The 24,401-nt window shown below is 41.7% G+C and overlaps 1 protein-coding gene across 1 annotated transcript in view; it reads left to right on the top strand.

Annotated features, from left to right (window-relative positions):
• Positions 1 to 24,401, top strand: part of Nckap5 (NCK associated protein 5) — a 555,868-nt gene that overhangs the window by 249,223 nt on the left and 282,244 nt on the right. The window contains exon 5 of the mRNA XM_032914699.1: positions 4,140 to 4,289. Within this exon, the coding sequence (XP_032770590.1) occupies positions 4,140 to 4,289 (150 nt within the window). The remainder of the gene's footprint in view (positions 1 to 4,139; positions 4,290 to 24,401) is intronic.

Genomic DNA, 24,401 nt, shown 5'->3' with positions numbered 1-24,401 from the left:
CCACAAGAAGAATGTCTCAGCAGTTGCTTCAGTGTCCCTTCTGCCTGGACTGTCTCTTCCCTCCCCCAGAGCCCATCCTACTCATCATTTGGTAGCCATACAGAAAGGCAACTGCTCCAGTGGTACCTTTCCGATGTCACCAAATCTCATTCCACACTGTCCCTAATTATATCCCAGTCCATCACAGCGCTCTGTTGGCTGTGTTTTCATAGCACTTGCCACTAGCAATAGTTCTATCACCTAAACAGTTGGCTCGTTTTGGTTTGCTTTTATATTTTAGGCCTTTTTGTTGGTAAATTGGCTATTTCTGCCTTCCCTCAAAGCATATGCTGGCAGACAGGGTAGCATTCATGAATGCAAAAGCTAGGGTGTGCCCTATTAAGGAAGTTGAGATGCTATATTTGGGCATAAGGATATATTCCTGAGATCTGTAGTCAACAATCAACAGTATATATTTTGCATGATAACTTTATACAAAATCATGCAGGAATCTGGGTGAGATATTGTCTTGTGGAAATATTGTGATGAAATTCAGTACATGCTAATTGGATGTTCATGACAGTGCCCGGGAACACAGCTCCTGTGAGTAATGCATAGATGAATGCTGACAGACTTAGGTAGGGGACAGGGAGGAATTATCAAAACTTATTGAACATTAAGTGCCCCAAGATCATTAGCTGAGCTGCGAAAGGGTAGATCAGGAGTATGCCCTTCACATTCTAAGTTTGCGTTGTCCTTACCTCACCAGGGTTTTCCCTTCGTCTTAATTAACTGTAAAGTCCTAACATGCATGCCTGCATCTTTGTCCCACAGGACACCTATGGAGTTTAGAGAACAACTTAAGGAGAATTGGTTCCCTCCTTTGACCATGTGGGTCCTAGAAATTGAATTCAGGTCCCTAGATTTCTTGGCAAGTGCCTGTACGTGCTAAGCCACCTCCCTGGCCCTGATATTCAGTCTTAAAAATGAAGCACAATAATCTTTTTTTTCTTTTTTTAAAAGACTTATTTGTTTGTTTTGTTTATGTGAGCACACTCTTGCTATCTTCAGACACACCAGATGAGGGCATCAGGTCTTATTGCAGATGGTTGTGAGCCACCATGTGATTGCTTGGAAATGAACTCAGGACCTCTGGAAGAGCAGTCAGTGCTCTTAACCTCTGAGTGACCTCCCCAGCCTCTTTTTCTCTTCAAGGTTGAGTTGTAACAAAGTGCATACAGTTCTGAGCTTTACCATGAGTTTGGAACTCTGGCCAGTACTGAATCTTTAGAGAGTCATGGCTAGGAAAACACTATGGCCCCTGACTTTGTTCCTTCTCTGAGTGTAACTTAAACTGGTCTAGCAGTTATCTAAGAGGAACTCACAATCACTATGGAAGTGGACACATCTGTACACTGTATCTAGTCATCACTGGTGTGCGTGCGTGTGTGTGTGTGTGTGTGTGTGTGTGTGTGTGTGTGTGGTGTTTTGTTTATAACTGTACTATAGAAAGAACAACTTATTATTTGGCCTTCCAACACCTCCTCACAGGTGCCACCATACTTGACTTATTCTGTAAGGGTGTAGGGATGAAACTTAGGAATTTGTGTTTGCAAGGCAAACATTTTATGAGCTTAGCCATCTCCCCAACCAAGCATTATCACTTTCTTAATCCACAGTGCATTTACTATATACAGAGATCACAGATAAAACTATATTCAGAAATCTTCACAAAACAAACTAGCTTGGATCAACCTCCTGGTGAAGTGTTCTATACATATGGATGTTATACATATAGACAAGTGTGCTTTATATGCATATGCACTATAAGGTACACTTTTTACATATTTCAGAATGTGTTTAGAATATGTTAATGTTCATTGGGTCCTTCAACACATCTTGGTGAACGCAGTTTGAGAATTCATGACTCCGCTGATAATGTTTCCTTCTAAATAGATAACATGCATTCCTTAAATGTAGGGATTATCATGTTTTGCTTTGGTATTTGCAGATGATTTTAATTTAGTAATAAATATTAAGAAGTCTGCAAGTACTGGATAATCCAGTTTAGGCCAAGTGGTTGGCAACCTGTTGTACCAGATCCTAGATTCTACAGTGTGTGTTGGGAGTTAAATAGTGTGCTAGGGTGTTTTTACCTGGTGTGTGGTGCAGGGGCCTTGGTGTATTACACAACAGATGGAATATTGTTCGTATGATGTTCTTTTTCCTTTTGTATAATTGTGTGATGTGTGTCTTTGTGTGCATATACATTAATGCATATGTGGCTGAGGGGACAAAGGACCTCTTCGGGTCTTGGTCCCCAGCTTTCTGCTTGTTGGGATAGAATCTCTTGTTCACTGCTGTTTATGTGGGGTTAGGTGGCCTGCATGCTTCCCCGGATTCTCCTGTCTCTGCCTCCTGTCTCACTGTAGGAATGCTGTGAAACACAAGACTGTGCATGCATGCATGCATGCATACCACATATATATCTGCCCCCCCACACACATGCAAAAACATGCATGTGTCCATGCATGCTTTTTGTGAAACACACAAGACTGTATCTGGCTTTAACATAACTTATGAGGATTAGAGCTGGGGGCCTCCCACTTGGGCAGCAAGCACATTTACTCACTCAGCCATCTCTGTCACCCATCGTATGATGTTCTCTTGATATTTATTTTTCCCTTGAAAGCAAGAGCTAAGGAAAAGTCTCAAATTAACACTTGACAACTTCTGGGAAGCTGTCAGAGACACAGCTGAGTGTGGAGCTTCCAACAGGGAGGAAAGATAAGACAACAGCATTTGATGTCTGCCATGGGGCTCTACAACAAATCCTTAAGTGTTAGAAGGGAGACACAGGGGTCCTTAGAAAGTGGGTTATTCCTGACTGAAGAAACAATTTGTTCTGAGCATGAAGTTCTACCTGGCTGGAGAGACAGCTCACAGGGACATGCACTTGTTCTGCAAACATAAAGACCTGAGTTCATATCCCGAGAACCCATGTAAATGCCATGTAGCCATACAGGTCTGCCTAAAACTGCCACCTTGAAGGGCAGAGACAAGGGATCCCCTGATCAAACTGGTTGTAGAGACTAGCCGTATGGATAACCTGATTCTGCCTGAGAGACACTGCCTCAGTGAATAAGGTAAAAAAAAAAAAAAAAAAAAAAGTACAGAATGATTCCCACCATCACCCTGTGTCTTTTACATCATGTATTTACACATGCATATGTGCATTTATGCATGCATACCACACACATATCTGCCCACACACATGCAAAAACATGCATATATACATGCATATCATACACAAATATAAATAGAATAAAAAATCTGAATTTACCATTTAAACTTTTTATATTTATTTTTCCTTGAATTAATTAATCTGTTATATATCCATTGAATGTTATGATCCTCTTTGCCTTTGACAAGTGAAGGTATCCAGACAGGTGAGTTTTTCTCAGCTTAAAGTATAGCTGGGTTGAATTGTGTTAATAAAAATAGATTAACCGTATGATTGTGCCCAAAGCTTGACTACCTCTGTAGATTTTCCAACTGGACCGATAACATACATCTTCAGATATGGTAGCCCTATGGCTTTGCCCGTGTTTAGGGGGAAAACAAAACAAAACAAAACAAAATTAAAAAAAAAACAACTTGTAAGGTAGGACTGGGGAAGCAGTACAATTAATAAAGTATGTATTGGTTTAACTTGATTTGCCAACATGAGGACCTTAGTTCAGTCCACAGATCCCATGTAAAATGCTTAGCCAGGTGGATCTTTGCTTGTAATCCCAACACTGGGGACATGGGAAAACACAGAACCCTGGGGCTTGCTATCAGCTGGTCTTGCTTACTTGGTGGAGTTTTAGATTGGTGAGAGCTCGTGCCTCAAAAAAATAAATAAATAAATAAAAGGTTATGGCTTCTGTCACCCATGTGCATGTGTGTGCACATGTGAACTCTTGCATGTACACATATTCCACAGATAGGATGAAAATCTATTGTGCTCACTAATTAAAGACCTGCTCACCCTGCTTCCTAAGTCTGTCCCTACCTCAGCCCAGGAAAGGTTCCGACTTCTCCCTTTAGATTAGCTATAGTCCAGCAGTAGATTGCTGAAAACAGTGATGGTTTTTTTTTTTTCTTTCTGATTTCAGGAAAGAGTATCTGAAGAAGAGAGAAAAGAGCAAGCAGCACTGGGTGATCTCCGTGTGGAGGCTGATGAGGACTCAAGGAGCGAACACAGCAGTACTGAGGGGGGGAAAGAAGACAGCAGACTGCTCCTGAAGAGACTGAAGGCTTTGGAGGTAAGACACCGGCTCTCCACCCACCTCTGAGAGGAAAACCTGTAGCCACTGGCACTGGTTGAGGGTCCAAGTCTTCCTCTCTCAGTTCTCCCAGACTGATGCAGTCTCCACTAGAATCTCTTCCCCAACAGAGGACACAGTTAAAATTCTCTGCACTGGAAAGGTCTTGACCCAGTAAGCCCAGCTGTATTGCTTTCTAAAGGAAAAAGGAGCAGAGCAGCTCACTTCTAATCATAGTCCCTCATAAAAATTGTGAGCTCTTCAGGCAGGGGCCATAGAACACTTGACTTTCTTCTCCTAATGCCTCATAGCATGGGCAAATGAAGGAGTATAAGATCCAATAGTATATGCAATGTTTGTGAAAGTTGTGTATATGCTTACATAGAGATTTTAATGCTATTTTTGATAGATCCATTGCCTTTGGAATAAGGCAAGTGTAGATATCGATAGGTAAGATATGTGGGGAAAGAATCAGCACCAAGGTAAGTGGTCTTTGAAGGAGACCTCAATGCACCACAGTGTGAAAGCTCCAGATAGTCTCACATAGAGGCATTGATATCACTTTAACTGTTTATTCATCAGTCTTTCTACCTGTCACCAGAGAGCTTCCTGCTTACTCGTTCTTGTTTTGAGTATTTCATATGCTACATATTTGAGATATTTGAGTCTTAGATATTAACTTGACCTATCCCAGAGGATCATTTGGAAAGAGAGTCTAAATGAAGGGTTTGTATGTGTAAATGTGTAAATTTGGTTGGACTTGGATATGCCTATGGGGAATGTCTTGATTGCCTTGGTTAATCTAAAAAGATCCAGTCCACTAGGAGCAGCACAATTCCCTAGACAGGAGGTCCTAAACTGTCTAAGAGTAAAGAGAGAGTGAGAGAATGAGAAAGCAAGAAGGAGGGAGGGAGGGAGGAGGGAGGGGAGGGAGGAGGGAGGGAGAGAGAGAGAGAGAGAGAGAGAGAGAGAGAGAATGAGAATGAATGAGAATGCACTAATAGGGCATACAAACATTCTCTGTTCTTGACTCTGAGTATGACTAGATGCCCCATGCCCCTTCCACTGTGATGTCTCCACAATTATGGAACATAACCTATAACAATAAGTTGTAAATCCTTTCTTCTCTCAGTTTTGCTCTTTATCAGAGTATTTTATCTCATAATAGGGAACAAAATTAGAACATTCTAAATATACAGTCCTGCCTAGGGATGTAGCTTAGATGGTAATGTGCTTGCCTATCATGCTGGTAGCTCTGAGTTCTGTCCTTATTATTATAAAAAAAATTAGGCATGGTCGTATAGACCTGAAATGAGGCACCCAGAAATTGAGGGAGGAAGATAAGAAATTTAGCATCATCTTTGATTACAAAGTTCCAGGATAAGCTGGGCTACGTGAGAACAAGCAACAAAAGATAACAGAAAACAAGGGAGCAATAACAACACAGTTCTACTGTAGGATCCACAAAATCTGGGATACTTTCATAGTATACAGCACTGGGATGTGGAGCATGTGACCTTGCTCCCTGCTTACTGTCCACAATCCTGATCTTTGGTATCCTTTAGAGAGAGCGCTGACCTTTAGATTCGTGTTTCCCTAAGGCAATGGGCACTTGAGCCAGATTCTCTGAATTTTGTTTGGATCCTTTAAAAACTTCAGTTACCCAATCTCTTTCTGTTTTCTATCCTTGCTTGATAAAAATGAAGATAATAATAGTACACAACCTTACTGAAAAGCAGCGAGATTAAACTGCTTATTATGTCTATAATTCCCTTATACTTGGTCCCAGCTATGTTCCAGTTTTATCTCTGCTGCTCTGATAAAATACCCTGGAGTAAAAGCAACTGAAGGGGTTTATTTCCACTTCCAACCCTAGGTATCCATTCCCCATTTCTGGGAAGTCAAACAGCTAGTCACAGCACATCCACCTGCAGGAGCAGAGAGAAGTGAACACATGCTTGCTTGCTCATTTACCTCCTTGTTTGTGCTCAGATCAATGTCTCTGCCTATATACAGTATAGAGCCTTAGATTAGGGAATGGTGACACCCGAAGTGGGCTGGGTCTTTCTACATCAATTAACATTATAATGAAGATGGTCCATATCCACAGGCCAATTCAATCTAGATAATTCCTCACTGAGACTCTTCCCAGGTAATTCTAGGTTGGCTCGAGTTGACCCCTTGAAGCTAACCATCACCTGTACTTATCTGTTCCAAAGCTGTTACCCATTCCTCAGTCATGTACTTCCTGTCCATCTGAATAGAATAACTAATACAAAACTATGATTGAAAAGACTCAGTACTCCATACAGACATTCCTGAAAACAGATGGATAGGCAAATGTTTTTAGATCCCAGGCAGAAGAGCCTTTGACTAGGGAAAACATCTGGTTCCTTTGGAGGAAAGTGAAGAGATCCCCCCGTGTCCCCAAGGGCTTCATACCTTGGTAGGTTTTTAATAGTCTTAGAGAACACTCTTGGGGGAAGGGAAAATTCCATCAGAGAGTGTTAAGAAACTCCTCATGAACTAGAGTCAACTGGAATGAGTCGCTATTACATATACTTCAGTTGTTAGTTCTTACTTAATGATTACAGTGAAATTGTTCTTAGTTCATCTCACTGTCAGGAGAACATTGCGAAGGGCATTTTATTTAATCAAGCTAAGAGGTGTTTAAAAATGTCTTTGGCATCAAATGTTCTTAAACTTCAGAGTATATACATATTTATATAATTTCCCCTTCCAAGAGAGCATTGCATACCGGGCAACAACTTTTTATCCAGTATTATTTGGATGCAATGACTAATGTCTTGAAGTGACATTAATCCACATAATTTCAAGTCACATTTTATTTTTTTAAATTGGACTGCTGTTAGAGAAGACCCATTGTTTATTTTTCAATTCTTTGTTTCGTATTTGTTTAACTTACTACTTGCTCCCTGAGCTCACTATCTTATTTTGTGAGGATTCTGTGATTTTATTAAAAACTTATTTATTTATTTTATGTGTGAAGGTGCGCAAGAGCGATGCTTATGTGCAGGTCAGAGGATAGCCTGTGAGAATTGCTTTTCTACTTCTGCCATTTTGGTTCTGGGAAATGAATTCAGCTTCTCAGGCTTGGAGGCAAGAACTCTTAACCACTGAGCCATCTTACTGATCACCCCCCCCATTATTTTGTTAATGGGATAAATTTAAATGGAGGGGGATTATGCTAGGTTCTTAACTAGTCCAGCTTTGTAATGTTTGTATGGATGCTTTAATTGCTTGCTCCTCATGCCTCTGTCTCCTGAAAGACGTCATCATAGGTGTGCACCACACCCATGTCTATTACTATGAAATGGATTTATCCTTTATTTACATGGAATCAGGTTTTATGTGAATTTCATATACTATACAATTTTAATTCTTTCGTATGTGTATTGAGTCATATGCATAGATTAAAAATTGTTGTGGCTAAATAACTAGCCCTTTTTTCTAGAGCTGGCCACAGACACAGATATTGAAGCATTTTAACTAAATATTCTGTGGAAAGGGCAGGAAAGTTTTCCTAAAGGCATCCATGTACCTTGTCAATATTTTTTAGTGGTGTGCAGCAAAACTTTAAAGCAGCAAAGAATATTTTCTACCATTGTGCCTTTCAAGTAACCATATATGTATGTTCTTATACTTTGGCCCCCGATATGACAGAAGACAGAGGTGACAGCAGGCAGACTCTCCTGGGCCAGTGAGATGACTTAGAGGACGAGGGGGTTTTCTGCCAAGTGTGAGGACCTGAGGCTTATCCCTGCAACCCAGATGGCAGGAGAGAAAGAGTCCTGGTAGTCCTCAGACTTCCATCCTGGGGCCATGGTTCAGGCATGACCTCACAGACACAGACACAGACAGACAGATAGGCAGACAAACAGACAGACCGACAGACACACACACACACACACAAATGTTTAATACAGACAGATAGACCAAGTTCCCCAAACAAGTCCCAGTGAAGTAGACTCAGAGTCCTAGTGTTACACTCGTGACTTGTGTGACACAGGTGTTTAAAATAGTAAATATGACTTTTAAAAACAATTAACTTAATTAACAGCAACCTGGGTCATGCCAGAGTAGCCCCTGACTTCAATAATTAAGGAAGCAGGGTGCAGGTCTTGCATGCATGTATCTGAGTCCCCACCTAGGCTTTCCACTGAGGTTCATAGGTTCTTGTGTTCTGGAGCAAAGAATTGGGCCAGAGACATTGAGATAGCAGTAGAGATGGACAGTTGGCCAGAAGAGGAGGACACTGCTGAGACAGGTGAGAAAAGGGTTCTGGGGATTGAACTTCATGTCATAGCAAGCACTTTCCAAATGGAGTCATCTCTACCCTCCAAAGAACTGCTTTCTTCACTTGGATATAAACTCACTGAACCTTCTGAATTACACTGCTGTGCCACAGTTGTGGGAAGAGTGATTCCTCAACTCCACTCTGTGGCACTGATTTCAGGTCCCTTCTCAACTTACCCTCTGGAGTCCTTTGCCTGCATTTGAGATCTGACCCAGTCTCTTCTTGGAGTATTTGACGCAGCCTCTGGGTTTGTTCCTGGTGTGTTTCTTGCTATGTGTGATTTTCTTGTCCCCAGCTCCCTTGCTGCTGTGCCAACAGCCCTTTCCAATGCTCTAGACAAAACTAGTACAAGATTACACAAACCTAACATCAAGATAGACATCCCCATACTTCTTCTCACCTCCTACAGCATCTGATTCCCAGACTCCCGCCAGGAGCAGAGTCAACCTGAGAACATTAAAGAGTTCTGAGCCTCCATGGTAGTGCTGGTCTCTCAACTGTAGCCTCAAGGTTAGGAGAACATGGCCTCTCATAGGAATGATTTATTTTGTGCAGAAAAGTATGGCAATTAAATATGTTAAGGTGAATAACAGCCTTTTTCTACCCAATTATACCTTTCTGTGAAAGTTTGACAATTAAAGTGTTAAGCATAGATTTTTGTTAATAAGTGATTCTGTTTAAAATTGGGTAGTTTAAAATAGTCAAACCTGGCTGTACATCAGAGTTATTTATGGAACTCATATTGAATATCTATACACTGAATAATCTCTATAGGCCAAATGCTGTTCTCAGCTCTAGGGAAGGTCAGTGCTTATGATTCCCACCTCAGTGGAAAGAGACAGGAAGCACATGCTTAAACATTAAGCAAATAAATTGACGGATCGATTAAGTGGCTACAAATGGGAAAAATAAATGCTATCGTAAGGATGAGTGTGAGATAGTTCATATGAAAGACACTTAGCTTCCCAGGAACCCTATAGTATCAGACCACTAAGGTAAATCTGAATAATAGACAGGAGATGGCTCTGTGAGGATCTGGAGGATGAACATGGCAGAAAGAAGCACCTGTAAGGGTGGAGAAAGCTTGCGAGTTTACATAAATCACACCTGTGTCCCAGATGGGTAGACTGTGGTTAGGAATTCCTATAGATTTCACTGCAGAATTTCTGTCTTGGTCTTTCCAGCATTGCACGGGGAGCCATGGAATTAAAGGTCTGAGTTTCATGAGCTCTTTTGTGCCCACTTCATCTTCTAGTCTCCATTCCTTAGGAAATTCCAAGTGGGTTTTTACTAATGTAAGAGTGGGACGTGTGCAAAAGCCATCCAGAAATTGGGAAGATAGGTCATAGGATAAGAGGACTTGTTACAAAAGCCTAATAAAATTAGTTCACTATCTCCGGAGCCTCTATAAAACCCACATGCAGTAGCACACAGCTCCATAAGGACATTAAAACCTATAGGAAACGCTGATGGCGTGGATGAAGTATACAAGGGGAACTGGACAATCAAACAACTTTCAGATTGTTCTGTTCTTCATTTCTGAGAGTGATGTCATTATCAGAAAGAGGCCAGACTTGAAGGAGAGGTGACTGATGGGAAATGATGATCTAATCATCCCCTTGTATGGTCCACCTTGAGACACATATTCAGCATCCAAATGACAGTGTCCAGGGGCATGATGGATACACAGGGTTGAGTTTAAGGCGCAAGGGTAGATGTGAGAGAATCAGCATATAGATGGCGTTCTGCAGGATGGGACCAAAGTAAGTCACTTGAGAAGTTTACTGTGAATGTGGACATGAGGAGGAGGGCCTAGGACAGAGCCCTGGAAGCCTCTCCATTAGTGAACTTGCAGAGCTCAGGGAGAGCCAGCAAAGGATCCTGGGTAATAGTAGCCAATGAAAATGGAATGACATATCAGAGAAACCTAAAGAAGGAAGGCAATATTGAGAGCATGGAGCCCACTGTTGACTCCCTTCTTGTATCAAGCCTCCATCTTCATAAACACAGTGTCTTATGAGTAGTGTGGCTTGGAAGGGAAGAAGGAAAAACACGTATAGATAGATGGCTGGCTGTGTCTACTCTAGCTTCATTTCTGTTGCTATGATAAAATATCCTGACAAAAGGCAGTATAGGAACAAATGAGTTTATTCGGCTTACAATTCCAGCTAACAGTCCTTTATGTTGGTGTAGCCCAGGCAGGAACTCTAGAAGCCAGTCATATCATAGCCACGGTCAAGAGCGAAACGAGAGTATGGAATCCTTGCTTGCTTGTAGTTAGCTAACACTTTCTCAGCTCTTAGACAGTCCAGGGAGCAAATCACCTTCAGAGCCAGCCTCCCCATCTCAATAATCAAGACAGTCTCTCACAGCCTTGCCTCCAGGCCAGCTCCAGCTTGCTAAGCCTCTCTTCTTAGACAATTATAGTTTGCTTCAGGTTGACAGTTAAAACTGACCAGCATAGTGTCTGCTGTGTGACATGTGTGCATGTGTATAGAGAGGACAGAGGTTGACCAGTCTTTCTCTGTTGCATATATATATATATATATATATACCAATTAGGGTCATTCAGCTAACATGCCTGAAGTAAGGACCATGAATGCTCCTGCCTGTACACCATTAGCAGTGGTATTGTAGGAAACCCATCATGCCTACCTGGCATTTATATGGATGCTGGGCACCTAAGCGTCAACCTCATGTGTTGGTCCTTGTGTGCAATCTATGTTCTTTTGAGGCAGGATTTCTCACTGCTTCCAGAAACAACTAATTTATCTCAGCAGGCTGGCAAAGAAACTCTAAGTATTCTCCCTACCTCTACCAGTACAGCTCTAGATTCACATGCCCTCAGCTGTGCCTGGCCTCTTGCATGGTCCAAATTCATTTCCTCGTTGTCGCATGACAGTCATTGTACTGAGCCATTGCTCGGTGGCTCTTTTGAGAAGGTTTTCTCTGAAGTAGAGTGGATGTGGTAAGTCCGACTTGGAGTTATGACACAGAACCAACCCCTTTAACATGTGGGGGTTTGCCAGTGTGGGTGGTATTCAGTGGAAAGATCAAAGTTGACGACACAGAGACATAAATAACAATGTGGATGTGAATGGAACCAACCAGAACCACAGCTTTTTTTAAAAGCCAACTGCCTAAAATACACCTCAGGAAATCTTAATTCTCTAAGTCTAGGACGGAAACGAAACACCTGTATCCTTTTAAAACTCTGCCTGTGTTTCAGACGCACAGCCAAGATTGAGAGCCATAAATACCAGCTTTGCTTCAGAACATTTTTCTGTTGCTATAACAAGATACCTGAAGCTATATAACTTTTTAAAGTAACAACAGTCATGAAGCTCGGGAGTTTGGAGACTAAAGTCCAATAAGCCTGGGATTGACACCCAGTGAGGTTCATGACTGGGTCATAATACATGGAAAAGCAGTAAAAGAACCGGACAAATGCAGAAAGATCAGATAGCAAGCAAGGGACCAGGGAGGAACCAGACTTCCTGTAGGACCATGTTATCCCCGTGATCTAAATACCTGGATTTCTCTTAGAGGTGTCCCCACCTCAACACTGCCACACTGGGGACAACACAACTCTCACATGGAGTACTGGGGGACACACTGGGAAAGCTTTTAGAACTATGAAAATGCTTAGTTAGCTGCCAAACCCTACAAGCCCTCTGGGCCTTAACCACCTTTGAGATTTCATCCTTCATCCCTGGATTCAGTAAACATTCCTTCAGTCCTCAAACCTGGATCTGGAAGCTGTTTCCACACATGCCGAGAGCCAGTAAGTCTGAGATGCTGAGGACTGCTTGAATTCAGGTACACCATGGGGCATGTCTCTAAATCCCAGCACTCCTAAGGCTCAGGACAGAAAGACTAAGAGTTTGCAGCTAGCCTGAGCTACAATGGGAGACCTTGTCTCGTGTGAGTTAAATAAAGCCATTAATGAGTAAATAGATTGCTTTTTAAAGTCATGTGTGTGTGTGTGTGTGTGTGTGTGTGTGTGTGTGTGTGTGTGTGTGTGTGTTGGCACGAACACGCCACAGTGTGCATGGGAATGTCAGAGAATAAACTCAGAGTTGCTCCTCACCTTCCAGTCTAGTACTTCCTTTGAGACAGGAGTGAATGTTGTACAGGATGACCTCCAAGCTTCCCGGGAGTCTCTGCTTCTCATTTCACTGTAGGAATGCTGGGACTGCAGACACATGTACATGATTTGATCTGTCTTTCCATGGATTCTGGGGAAGTGAACACCCACAGAGCAAGTGCTTTCCCCACAGAGTCCTCTCTGCAGCCCCCTGGCGTGCTTCTAAGTGTCTTATGGCTGTGTATATACCTGAGCTTCCTTTGGGCGCCTTGCTGGTAAGAAAAAGTGTGTTTCTGACTTTCTGTTAGTGGTTACCCTGTTCTTCCCCCTCACTTTTATCCCACACTCTTCTCGGCAATAATCTACGAAGAAATTAAGAGGTTCTCAGTACCTGCCAATGGCCGTCTCTGTAAAAGCCCAGGACTATTTCCTTTCGTCTTTAGGTTCTGTGACAATCTGCTGACAGATGACACCACACGTCTCTTCTCAGGGTACATGGTGTGTGCCTATCTCCTGATTATTTTGCTTCCTTCTGGAGTCACCTAGCAACAATACTGAAGTGGGTTTAGAGACAAAAACCTTCTTTTTGCTAAAGAGACTTCTAATTAGGGAGAAATATAATGTATGTGAGTGAGTGTGTAACTTTGCATTAGCTGTTTTCTGGCTGCAAGGTGTTGAAGTCATTTTCTGAGAAATTTGAAAGACGGGAAATAAATGATTATAGCCTTTCTTCCATAAGCAGGCAAACTCCATGTCCACAGACTCAGTCAACTAAAGGCTGAAAAGTCTGCATCTCTATTGAACATGTGCAAATGATTTTCTCCAGACTGTTCCCTAAGTGAAACAATGTAGCAACAATCTACAAGGTACGTCTACTCTACTGCACATTACCACTATTCCAGAAGTGACTGGGAGCATAAGAGGGACCAGGAAGATAATTCAGCAAGTGAAGTGCTTGCTGTTCAAGCATGAGGACCTGAGTTCGGATCCCCAGAACCAATGTAAAAATTGAGGCATGGCAGTGTGAATAAAGCTCAGTGCTGAGGATGTGGAGACAGACCCCTGGGCTTCCTGGTCAATGGAGATGAATCAGTGACTCATGATTTAGTGAGAGTCCATGCCTCAAAAAGTGAAGTGGGGGTCAATCAAAGAAGACACCACTTATTGGTGTTTGTCTTCCACATACATGTGCACATACTCATGCACACATACCTGCGTGTATACATGAACACACCCATAGGAACACACATGTGCACAGATTTTGAGAGAATATGTGTAGGCTATATATGCATTTCATGTCATTGATATGTTAAGATAGAAAACCTTAATTCTTGTTTAACATCCAGAGGGTTACAGTGCATCATGGCAGGGAAGGCATGGCAGCAGGAGCGTGAGGCTGTACAGTGGGGCAGTAAGCTTTGTTAAATGATGGCACTCTAAAGTCAACAGTTGTGGATAAGGCATCGATGGTAGTCACACAGTTTAGGAGAAGGGTTCCCAGGGCATAGCACACCTTTGAGATACAGTAAGGGAGAACTTGGACTGAGAATAGGGCTCAATAAATAAAATGCCTATCTTTCAAGTTTAAGGACTTGAGGCTGAACTCACGACCTAAGTAAAAACCTGATTGTGGTAGAATGAGTTCATTATTCTGGCATTGGGAAGGTAGAACAAGAGAATACTGGGGGCTTACTGGCCAGTGTGGTCTAATTAGTGAGATCTAGACTAGTGAGAGAGAGACTCTATTTCAAAGATGATCAATGCTTGAAGAATACCTGAAGCTGAGAAATGACTAAGGTGGTCCTATGTCCTACATGCATGCATACACACATACATAGTACATGTCCACAGAGGCACATGCATGCCACACATGCATGTGTACACATGCATTCACACACATCCACACACAGTGGGGAGGAAGGTCAGTCCACGGTCTGCTGAAATTATTTCAGCCATGTAAATTCTCACAGGAACCTCACAGTGCTGTCAATTCTCACTTCCGTGGAGATAGTCCATTCAGAATCTTTCAGTCAGACATCATAGCAGTTACAGCCTTGAACAATGGCAGGAAAGATTGTGCAAGTAGAAATTCTAGGGAAAAATGTACAAAGGCATAGACTGAAGCCTGTCAGGGTGCTGCAACCATTTTCAAGCCTATGGTCCACACACAGACCTAGGACCTGCTTTATGCAGACTTTCTCCATTTGATGGTCAAAGAACACCCAGTCAAGATTACCAGAGAAAGGGACATATTTCTTTGTTATTCAACATCCCACAGCAAAGCATCCAGTTGGCTAAATTTTAGCTTTGTGTAGAATTCTTGACCTTTGCAATGGAGATCTCAGTAAACCTCAAGTCCTCCATAATTTAGAACACTCTTGTGGTTGATTAAGTGCCATAATTACCTTTACTCTTGACATGAAACTCTAGCCTGAACACACACACACACACACACACACACACACACACACACACACACACACACATACACACAAAACATGTACCTGTACACAGAAGTATATATAACTGCACACATATGAAAACATACATACATATATAATGTATGTATGTATATATATATACATACAAACAAAGCATGTACCTGTACATAGAAATATATATATATATATATATACACACACATATGTAAGTACACACACACATATGAAAGTACACACACACATACACACACATACAAGTTCTTTAAGCCCGTTCAGAATAAGTTTCTGTGTGGGTAACGCTTTTTTCCTCTCTCACTCCACTGTGGTACAGCACCCCTATTTGAAAACCTTATCCTCTACCTTTCTGGGCCTGAGTTTTGTGAGATACAGTGTTTACAACGACCACTGAACATTTTTCATCGTCCTTAAAACACTCACAGCTAAGGAGGAAGGAAAATGTATAATGATTAGAATTATAAAGCTAGTGCACATTAAAATTAAAATATAAAATGCACCCACAAGGTTCAGCATGTCACCAAGAAGGACATGCTAACTGGATTCTTCAAGAATATAAGGAAATAAAAAAGTGCTGTTTGAACAATGAGCCTTGGCCTCCATGCCAGTTTTTTAGGGAAGTGGTGGGAGGGACAGCTGAAACTTTCTCCCCAAGCAGGAAACCCTGAAGCAGCCTCACATAGGTGGCAGCATAGGAGTGGACCAGCCTGTGGCCAGACAGGTGGTCCATGCCTGCTCTGTGCCGGTCTACCACACTGTGCTCCATACAACATACACACAGATCTAACCTTGCTTCTTTTCAAAACTGAGAGCTGTCTGGCTGAATTTCTAATGAGGGCAGGTTTTCTTCTCTACTGACCCCTGGAGTTCCCATAGCACCTTCATCCTCTACTTTCAAAGGCAAGGTCTCCTAGCTCAGACTGACCTCTCACTGAAGGCAGTGTTGAAGGAGACCCTTCTGCTCCCCCTGTCCATGGAATACAGCTATGCACTAGGACACTTGGCTTATTCCGTGCTGGTGGGGGAAGCCAGAGCTCCCCTCATACTCTGCAGGCACTCTATCCACTAAGCCATACCTCTAGCAGAGAGCTTCAGTTCCTTACCATGCTTCAGCTCATCGCCTATGTTTAGGAAACCTGTCCAAAGAAACAGGCCAAGTGGTGCTCCACACAGTCCCGAGCTGTATAGAGGATGTTTCTGGCAACAAGCTTAAGTAGACACTCGTGTTTGAAAGAAATTCCTTTGGCAGCTACCAAATCAAAACAAGAACAAAAAAGAAAAAGCATATGTTTTCCCATCAATTGAAAGAGCCTTTGATGAGCTCTCATTTCCTTTCTGCCTCTCCTCCCCAACTGATGTGCAGAAGCTGATCCTGCAGAAGTAGGTTTGGTTTTCCGACGACACCTGGAGGATTCTCCTGCGTTGGGTTTTGTTAGCTTCTGGGTGGCTGTTTTACAAAAGCGCTTTTGCCCTCCGATTCTTGGAAGCTTGTTCAATCAAGATATAACCTTTTATCAGTCCCGACCAACTGCTGAGAGAAAGGAAAAACTTCTCCATGTGAGTCAGGCCAAGGTGTTAGGGGGGCTCTGGCTGCATTGCACTCTGCCAAACCCAGATCTGTGCGGGGGAGCTTGTTAGAAATACCTCGGCTATTAGCAGAAGCCGATATGTCAAGAGCTGATCTGCATAAATAAGTTTCTTTGCCAGGCTCAGATTTGTGTGGGAGTATATGAGAAAGCTCCAGTTCTTCCAAGAGGCCAGTGCATCAAGGATGAGTCTCCATGAATATTCGAAGAGCTATCAAAGAAGAAAAATGAACCATGAGGCCAACATTAATTGTGCCCAGAGATAATTAGAACAAAGTGTTGTTAATTGTGTGTTGGTTTAATGTGATGTAGTGGTGGATTTTTTCCCCCCACAGAGTATAAATTTTGATGTCAGAAACTGAAAGCTGGCTGGCTTGATTGATCAAAAGGCCTGCTTGCTTGGATCCAGTTAATTGGGCATTTTAATCCTTACTCCATGAAGCCTGTGAAAGCTCCTATATCATGAACGTAACTGGAAACAAAACCCCGAATCTTGGTTCCCTTTGTCTAGTGGTGTCTGAGTTATGCAATAGGCTCTTGTAAGTAATCTACCTAAGGGTCATAAATAAAAGATTATGCAAACAGGATGCAAGGGACCACCACAACAACAATCAAATAAAATCCACTAAGACAGTCTTAATGCTAGCTCAGTTCTAAAGGTGTTTACTTTTGAAAGTATGAGGGTCTGAGTTTGAATCCCCAGCACCCAAGTAAAAGACTAGTAGTGGCCATCCCTGAAATCTCAGGACCTGGCAAGCAGAGATGAGGCATATCTGCAACTTGATGGCCAGCCAATATAGCCAAATCTGTGGGCTGCAGGCTCAGTTGGAAACCCTGTCTAGGTTGGGGATGGGAAGATGGCTCACAGAGCACATCCCTTGATGGACAAGCATGGGAACCCGAGTTCCAGATCCCCAGAGCCCACCAAAAGGAGTGTGGGATGTTCACATTTGTAATACCAGCATGCATACAGCAAGATGAGAAATAGACACAAGAGAATTTCTGAATACTCAGTGGCCAGCTCTCCTGCCATTCACAGCCGTGAACAATGAGAGTCCTAGTCTGAATCACTGTGGAAGATGAGGACCAACAACTGAGGTTGACCTCTGATATCCATCCATGCACACATGTAGTCACATATAAACATGCATACAGACATAACATGTATACATACTCAAAGTAAAACGTGATAGTAATGTGTAAAATGATTGAGGGAAATATTGACCTTAACCTTTGGCTGTCAAATGCACATGCAAATACATAGACACATCCACCCCCAGACACACATTCACAAGCCTCATCCCTACCTACAAACCATATGATTGATGGGCAGCCCCAGAGAAAGCTACGTCATCATCCTACTAAGCCTCTTAGTTTGCCTCACAGAAATGTTCTAAAGCTGAAGCATGGGGAGGCATAGAGGATGCAGAATGAGTCCAGAGAGACACGCGTGACATAAAGGCATCAGATTCCCAGGCTGAGTCAAGGACAAAGTTGCCCCATCTCTAGTCAATGGGCAGAAATGCACCAAGGAAGGCTTTGGGAAGAAACCTTCTGAGGACACCCCAACTAAGGACATTCCCAGCCACTCCCTCCCTGGACTTCACTACCTAGGGAGTGGGGAAATAGATGAGTTTTCCTTCCTACCCTGAGCAATATGGCTGACAATAGCACAATGGATCAGGGCTTCAGAAGTTTGGATGTGAGAGGGGCCTAGGTCATCAACTCAGCTGCTGTGGTGTTCGAGTCTCCACAGAATTTGATTTAGAATTCACAACTATTTTAGAACTTGAACATATCTTCTGTTTGTGTCAATACCTTTAACTTTCCATAAATACCCCTGGCATGTCAGGGGGGGCATCCTTCTTTTCTAACGGGAACCTGTTCATCCTGGTACACAGACCTTTCTTTGGGGAATACAATGATTACAATTACTCAAACAAGGTAGCAGGGGGGTCTCTTTAAGAAAGAGAGGCCCATTATACTACAGGAAAGGTTGAGTCTATAACAGGTACCTGGGGTTTTTGTTTGTTTGCTTGCTTTACTAATTTAAATTTTTGTGTGTGTGTGTGTGTGTGTGTGTGTGTGTGTGTGTGTGTGTGTGTGTAGGTGATGCAAGGGTACATGTGTGCCTGTGCATATCTATGGAGGTCAAAGGACAACTTGTGAGAGCTGACACTTGTAGAAATTGGCAAATCTTGACCACAGTTGCCTTTGCACTGAGGCATCCTGCCAGCCCTCTGTCTTGTTTTCCAGACAGGGTCTGTCTCTTAACAGGGAGCCCAAGCTGGCCAGTGAAGTCTAGGGACCCTCCTGTAAGTCTCCTCAGCCCTGGGATTACAAGCATGGGCCGCATGCCTGTTCTTTGTTTTATGTGTGTGTTTAACGTGGTAGTTTAAGTGCTCCCAGCATGCACAGGGGCATCCTGCTTTTGTAATCCACCTGTGTTTGTCACAGCATACATACGCCAGCATTTCTGGAGTTCAGTGATCACTCCAAAAAGGTTCTCTGCTCACACAGTGGTTCTTCTGGGAAGCCCTCTTGGAGAAGGGCCAGACTGAAACAGGTACCTTTTGTTTTTGAAGTTTACTGTCTCAAGCACACAGAGAAACCATGCAACTCGCATAGGAAATCAAGGGGAAGAAGCAGTGTGGGGAGTTTGAATCTTTCATCCCAGAGGACAAGCCTTTTCAGTGACCTTCATCTGATTTGTGGCCACACCCATAACAGCTTTCAGAAAACACGAAAAGCACCATTTCCTGTGAGTTTACTGTGGCCGTTGAGGTTTTCTTCTTCCTTCAGTTTTTAGTTGCCCACAGCCAAAGTCAAATTGGTTTTGTAATCTCTCAAAAAAAAAAAAAAAAAAAAAAAAAACAGAAGCGCTTCAAACAATAATGAATCCATTTAGGGGAAACTGTCTCCAATGGGAGGGGGAGGGGATCCAGATTAAAATGAGAAGCCGCTCCCCGCTCTGGTTCACAGCATATGATTTGTCAAGGCTTCTCTGGCCATGGGATAAAATCAGTTCCTGAGAAAGACTAAATTTTCCCCGCAGTTTTATTTTATAAGATATTCGTATTAAGAAGACAAACAGGCTCCTGTAGCCCCCAAAAAAGCAGGGTCTAGGAATTCCATGAGACGAATGTAAATTCTTGAGCTAGCCCCACTCATAGCCTTATTCATCCCCAGTACCTGAGAACGGCTCCCAAGGGCCCTGTTAAAAGGTGGAAAAGCCTCGGGGCTCATCACAGTGTTAGAAGCACTTGTGGTCCTGGATTGTTATAATAGAATTAATAACCTTATGTTGAATATAATCAGGATAATAAGTCAATTAATACTGAATCCGTTTGATAGCAGCCAGATGCACAATTGCATATTCACTGAGAATATGGTTCTGGAGAAATATTCTAATTGCTTATCTGATCATTACATGGGGATCTTGAATTAGCTGTCTCCCAATTTCAAAAGAAGACTCTTCAAAAAGTAATTTTAGAAAGCCGTACTCCATAGACAGAGGTGGAGTGAACAGATGGACATTTCGTCTCTTAATTTTTTTCTTTAGTTCCTACTTGCTTGCTATTTTGTTTTTAAATGTAATTTAATGTTTTTGTTATTCTTTAGAATTTCCTATAAGTATGCAATGAAATATGATCATATCTATGACTTCCCATTCTCGCTCCCCTTTTCCTGTTATTGAAAATCAGTTTTCCCACGTGATGTATTCTGATTATGGCTTCCCCTCTCTGCTTTTCCCAGTTCCTCCTCACCCCCTCTCTGATCTGGATCCACTCACTTTCTGTCTCCCATTAGGAAACAAACAGTCTTCTAATGGACAATAAGATACAGTAAGATAAAACAAAACTCATCACTTCAGAGTCGTACAAGATAAACGAACAGAAGGAAAAGAGTCCAAGAGAAAGCACAAGACCCACTCATTCATTCACCCAAGAGTCCCATAAAATCACTAAGCTAGCAGTAATAACACATACACAGAGCACACGGGCAAACCCCTGCAGGCCCCCTGCATACACTCTCCTTCTGTGAGTTCATCTGAGCTGTGATCATTGCTGACTTAGAAGACTCTGTTTTCTTTGTGTGCTCCATCCCCTCTGTCTCTTTAACCCTTTCCCCCTCCTCTTCTGAGGGTTTCCCTGACTTAATGGAAATATTCCATTTAGGACAGAATTCCCAAGGTCTCCTGCTCTCTGCATAGTGCCTGGCTGTGGGTCTTTGTGTTTGTTCCCATCTGCTGCAGGAGGATGCTTCTGATGGTGGCCGAGGAAGGCACTGATCTGGGAGTATAGCACAGTGCCGTAAAGAGTCAGCTTACTGATACTTATTTTTTAAAGAACTGTAGTATTTGGTTTTACTCTAGGTCCCTGGGCTATATAGTCTCTGGCTCTTTGCCATCTAAGCAATGTCATGTATGGGTTCCATGGAGGCATCAAGTTAAATAAGATCTCGTTATTTTACCAAGCTTCACACCACCATTGCCCTAGCGTATCTTGCAGGCAGGATACCATTATAGATCGAAGGGTTGGTGCTTTTATTGGTGTCTACCTTTCTGGTTTTGTAGCATACAGAGAACCTTCCTATGCCAGGGATGCTAAAGTATAGGCCTGAAGGCCTTGTAGGCACCAGCTCGATGTTTCCACGTTCAGTGAGTTGTGTAGGCATTGTCTTTGGCAATGGAACCTTGCTGTCAGATTGTGGTTCCGCTGACGCCCAATCCAATTAGATGTAGCCCAGTTCTGGTCCTGGAAGTTTCATTTGGTGACAAGAGTTTTCAAGATGGACTTATCTCCCCCATTATTTGGTGATTTCATTAGATCAACCTTATGTTTGTATATAATTTAGAAAGATTCTGCTGTGTTAGGCTTCTCTCCTACTCTTCAAATGGCCCTGAATTTTAACAATCTCTTCCCATATTCCTCCTCTCATCCCTGTCTCTACTCTTCTCACTTGATCCTCATGTTCCAATCACCATCATCAATTTATATCTACCTATTCTGTTTTCCACTCCTAACAAGACCAATCTGTTCCCCCTGGTCTCCTACCCTCCAACTAAACTGGCTCTACAGCTTATCGTATGATTATCATTGACTTAACAGCTAATATCTACATGTATAAGGATCCATGGTATATTTATCTGTCTTGCTCTGTGTTACCTCACTTGGGGATTTTTTTCCCTAGTTCCATCTATTTACCTGAAAATTTCATGATCTCATATTTTAATGGCTAATACCCCATTGAATAAATTTACCATATTTTCTTTAACTCAGTGTCCTGTTGAGGGACATCTAAGTCATTTCCTATTTCTGGCTGTTATAGAGCAGTAATGGATGTGGATCAACAAGTGTCTTGGTAGTGGAGTGTCGTTTGGGTATATCCCTGAATTGGTATGGCTACATCTTAGGATAAATTGATTGCTGTCTTCCTGAAGAACCACCACACAAATTTCCATAGTGGCTATCCATGTTTTCACTGCCACCATATCCTTGACAGCATTAACTGACATTTGTTTTCTTGATCTCAGTGATTCGGATGACTATAAGATGAAATTTCAATGTAATTTTGATTTGCATTTGCCCGATGGCTAAGGATACTGAACAATTAAGAGTTTCTTAGCTATTTGACTTCCACACTTTGAGGATTTTGTTTAGATCTGTAACTCATTTTTAATTGGGTTACTTGCTTTCTTGATATCTACTTTTTTTGAGTTTTTTATATTTTTAATATTAGCTCTTTGTTGGATGTGTAGTTAGTAAAAATCTTTTCCAATTGTTTGGGCTGTAGCTTTATGCTATTTATGGTGTCCTTTGTGTAGTAGAAGCTTTTTGGTTTCAGGAGGTCCCATTTATTAATAATTGACCTTAGTGCCTTTGCTAACCGTGTTCTGTTCAGAAAGTCTCTTCCTGTGTTAACGGGTTCACTGTCTCTTCTAGTAGGATTAGTGTATCGAGTTTTATGTTGAGGTCTTTTCTATTTTGCAGAATAATTTGAAGAGTATTGGCATTAACTCTTCTTTTAAATCTGGTAGAACTCAGCACTAAAACCATATACCTCCTGATTTTTTTTAATGTCTGCCCAATTTTGATAGGGGTTATAGATATGTTTGATTCTCTGCCTTGATTTAACTTTGGTAAGTGGAATGTATTGAGAAAATTATCCATTTCTTTGAAATTTTCAAGTTCAGTGAAGTACAGGTTTTTAAAGTATGTCCTTATAAGTCTCTGGATTTCCTAAGTGTTTGTTGATAACCCCCTTAACTCCCTGCCCAACACACGCTTATTACTTAAATATTTGTCAATCTTACTGACTTTTTTTTTTCCAGAAAACCAACACTGTATTGTTTTTCTTCCTACTTTATTGGTTTCAGCCCAGAGTTTGATTATTTCTTGTTTTCCACTTCTTTTGCTTGTAATTTTCCTTCCTTTTTTCCCTCTAGAGCTTTCTGGTCTGCTATTAAGTTACTACTATGAGATCATTTTTTTCCTTAAACTTAGGCACTTAGTGCTGTGAACTTGCCTCTTGGAACTGTCTTCCTTGTGCTATAAGTTTAGGTATGTTGTATACTCATTTTTATTCAATTCTAAAATATTTTTAAGTTCTTTCATAATTTCTGATTGAACCAGTTTTTCATTCTGTAGTGAGTTCTTTAGTTCCCGTGTGTTTGAAAACTTTTTATTGTTTCTGTTAATGCTGATATCCAGCTCTCATCAATGTTGGTCAAATAGGATGCAGAGCATTATTTTAATTTTCTTCTATCTGTTCTGACTTATTTTGTTTCTGAATATATGGTCAATTTTGGAGAAAGATCCATATGAGGGTGAGAAGAAGATTTATTCTTTACTATTTGGGTAAAATGTTCTATAAATATCTGTTAGGACCATTTGGTTTATAACATTAGTTAGCCTCAGCATTTTAATGTTTAGTCCTTGTCTGGATAATCTGTCTACTGGCAAGAGTAGGATATTGAAGTCTCCCAGTATCACTCTGAGAGGGCAATATGTGATTTAAGCTGTCATAGTGTTTCTTTTATGAACCTGGGTATACTTGTGTTTGGGGCTTAGACATTGAGAATTGCAATGGCCTCTTGGTAGATTTTTCATTTGATGAGTATATTGTGTTCTTCCCTATCGCTTCTTATTAGAAGTCTATTTTGTCAGGTAGTAAAAGGCTAGACCAGCTTGCTTCTTAGGTCCATTTGCTTTGAATATCTTTTTCCTTTCTTTTACCCTGAAGTGATGTGTATCTTCGAAGTTAAAATGTATTTCTTAGATGCAGCTGAAGAATGGTTCCTCTTCTCAACTTCCCTTCTGTTAATCTGTGTCTTCTTATTGGAGAATTGGGTCCATTGATGTTGAAATATATAAGTGAACAGTGTTTGTTGATTTCTGTTACTTTCTTGTTGTTGCTGGTCTAGAGTTATTTATTCTCTGTGTTTTCTTGGGTGTAGATAACCACTTTAGGATAGAGTTTCATTCTCGTGCTTTCTATAGGGCTGAATTTGTAGACAGGTGTTTCTTATATTTGGTTTCTATCATAGAATGTTTTATTTTCTTGATTATGATAAAAAGTTTTTCAGGGCACAGTAGTCTTGGCTGGAATCTTATGGTCTTTTAGATTCTGTAGAACATCTGGTCAGACCTTTCTGGCTTTTAG

The sequence above is a fragment of the Rattus rattus genome, chromosome 10, assembly GCF_011064425.1.
Source record: "Rattus rattus isolate New Zealand chromosome 10, Rrattus_CSIRO_v1, whole genome shotgun sequence".
Taxonomy (NCBI): domain Eukaryota; kingdom Metazoa; phylum Chordata; class Mammalia; order Rodentia; family Muridae; genus Rattus; species Rattus rattus.
This window is presented reverse-complemented; position numbering and strand designations above follow the sequence as displayed.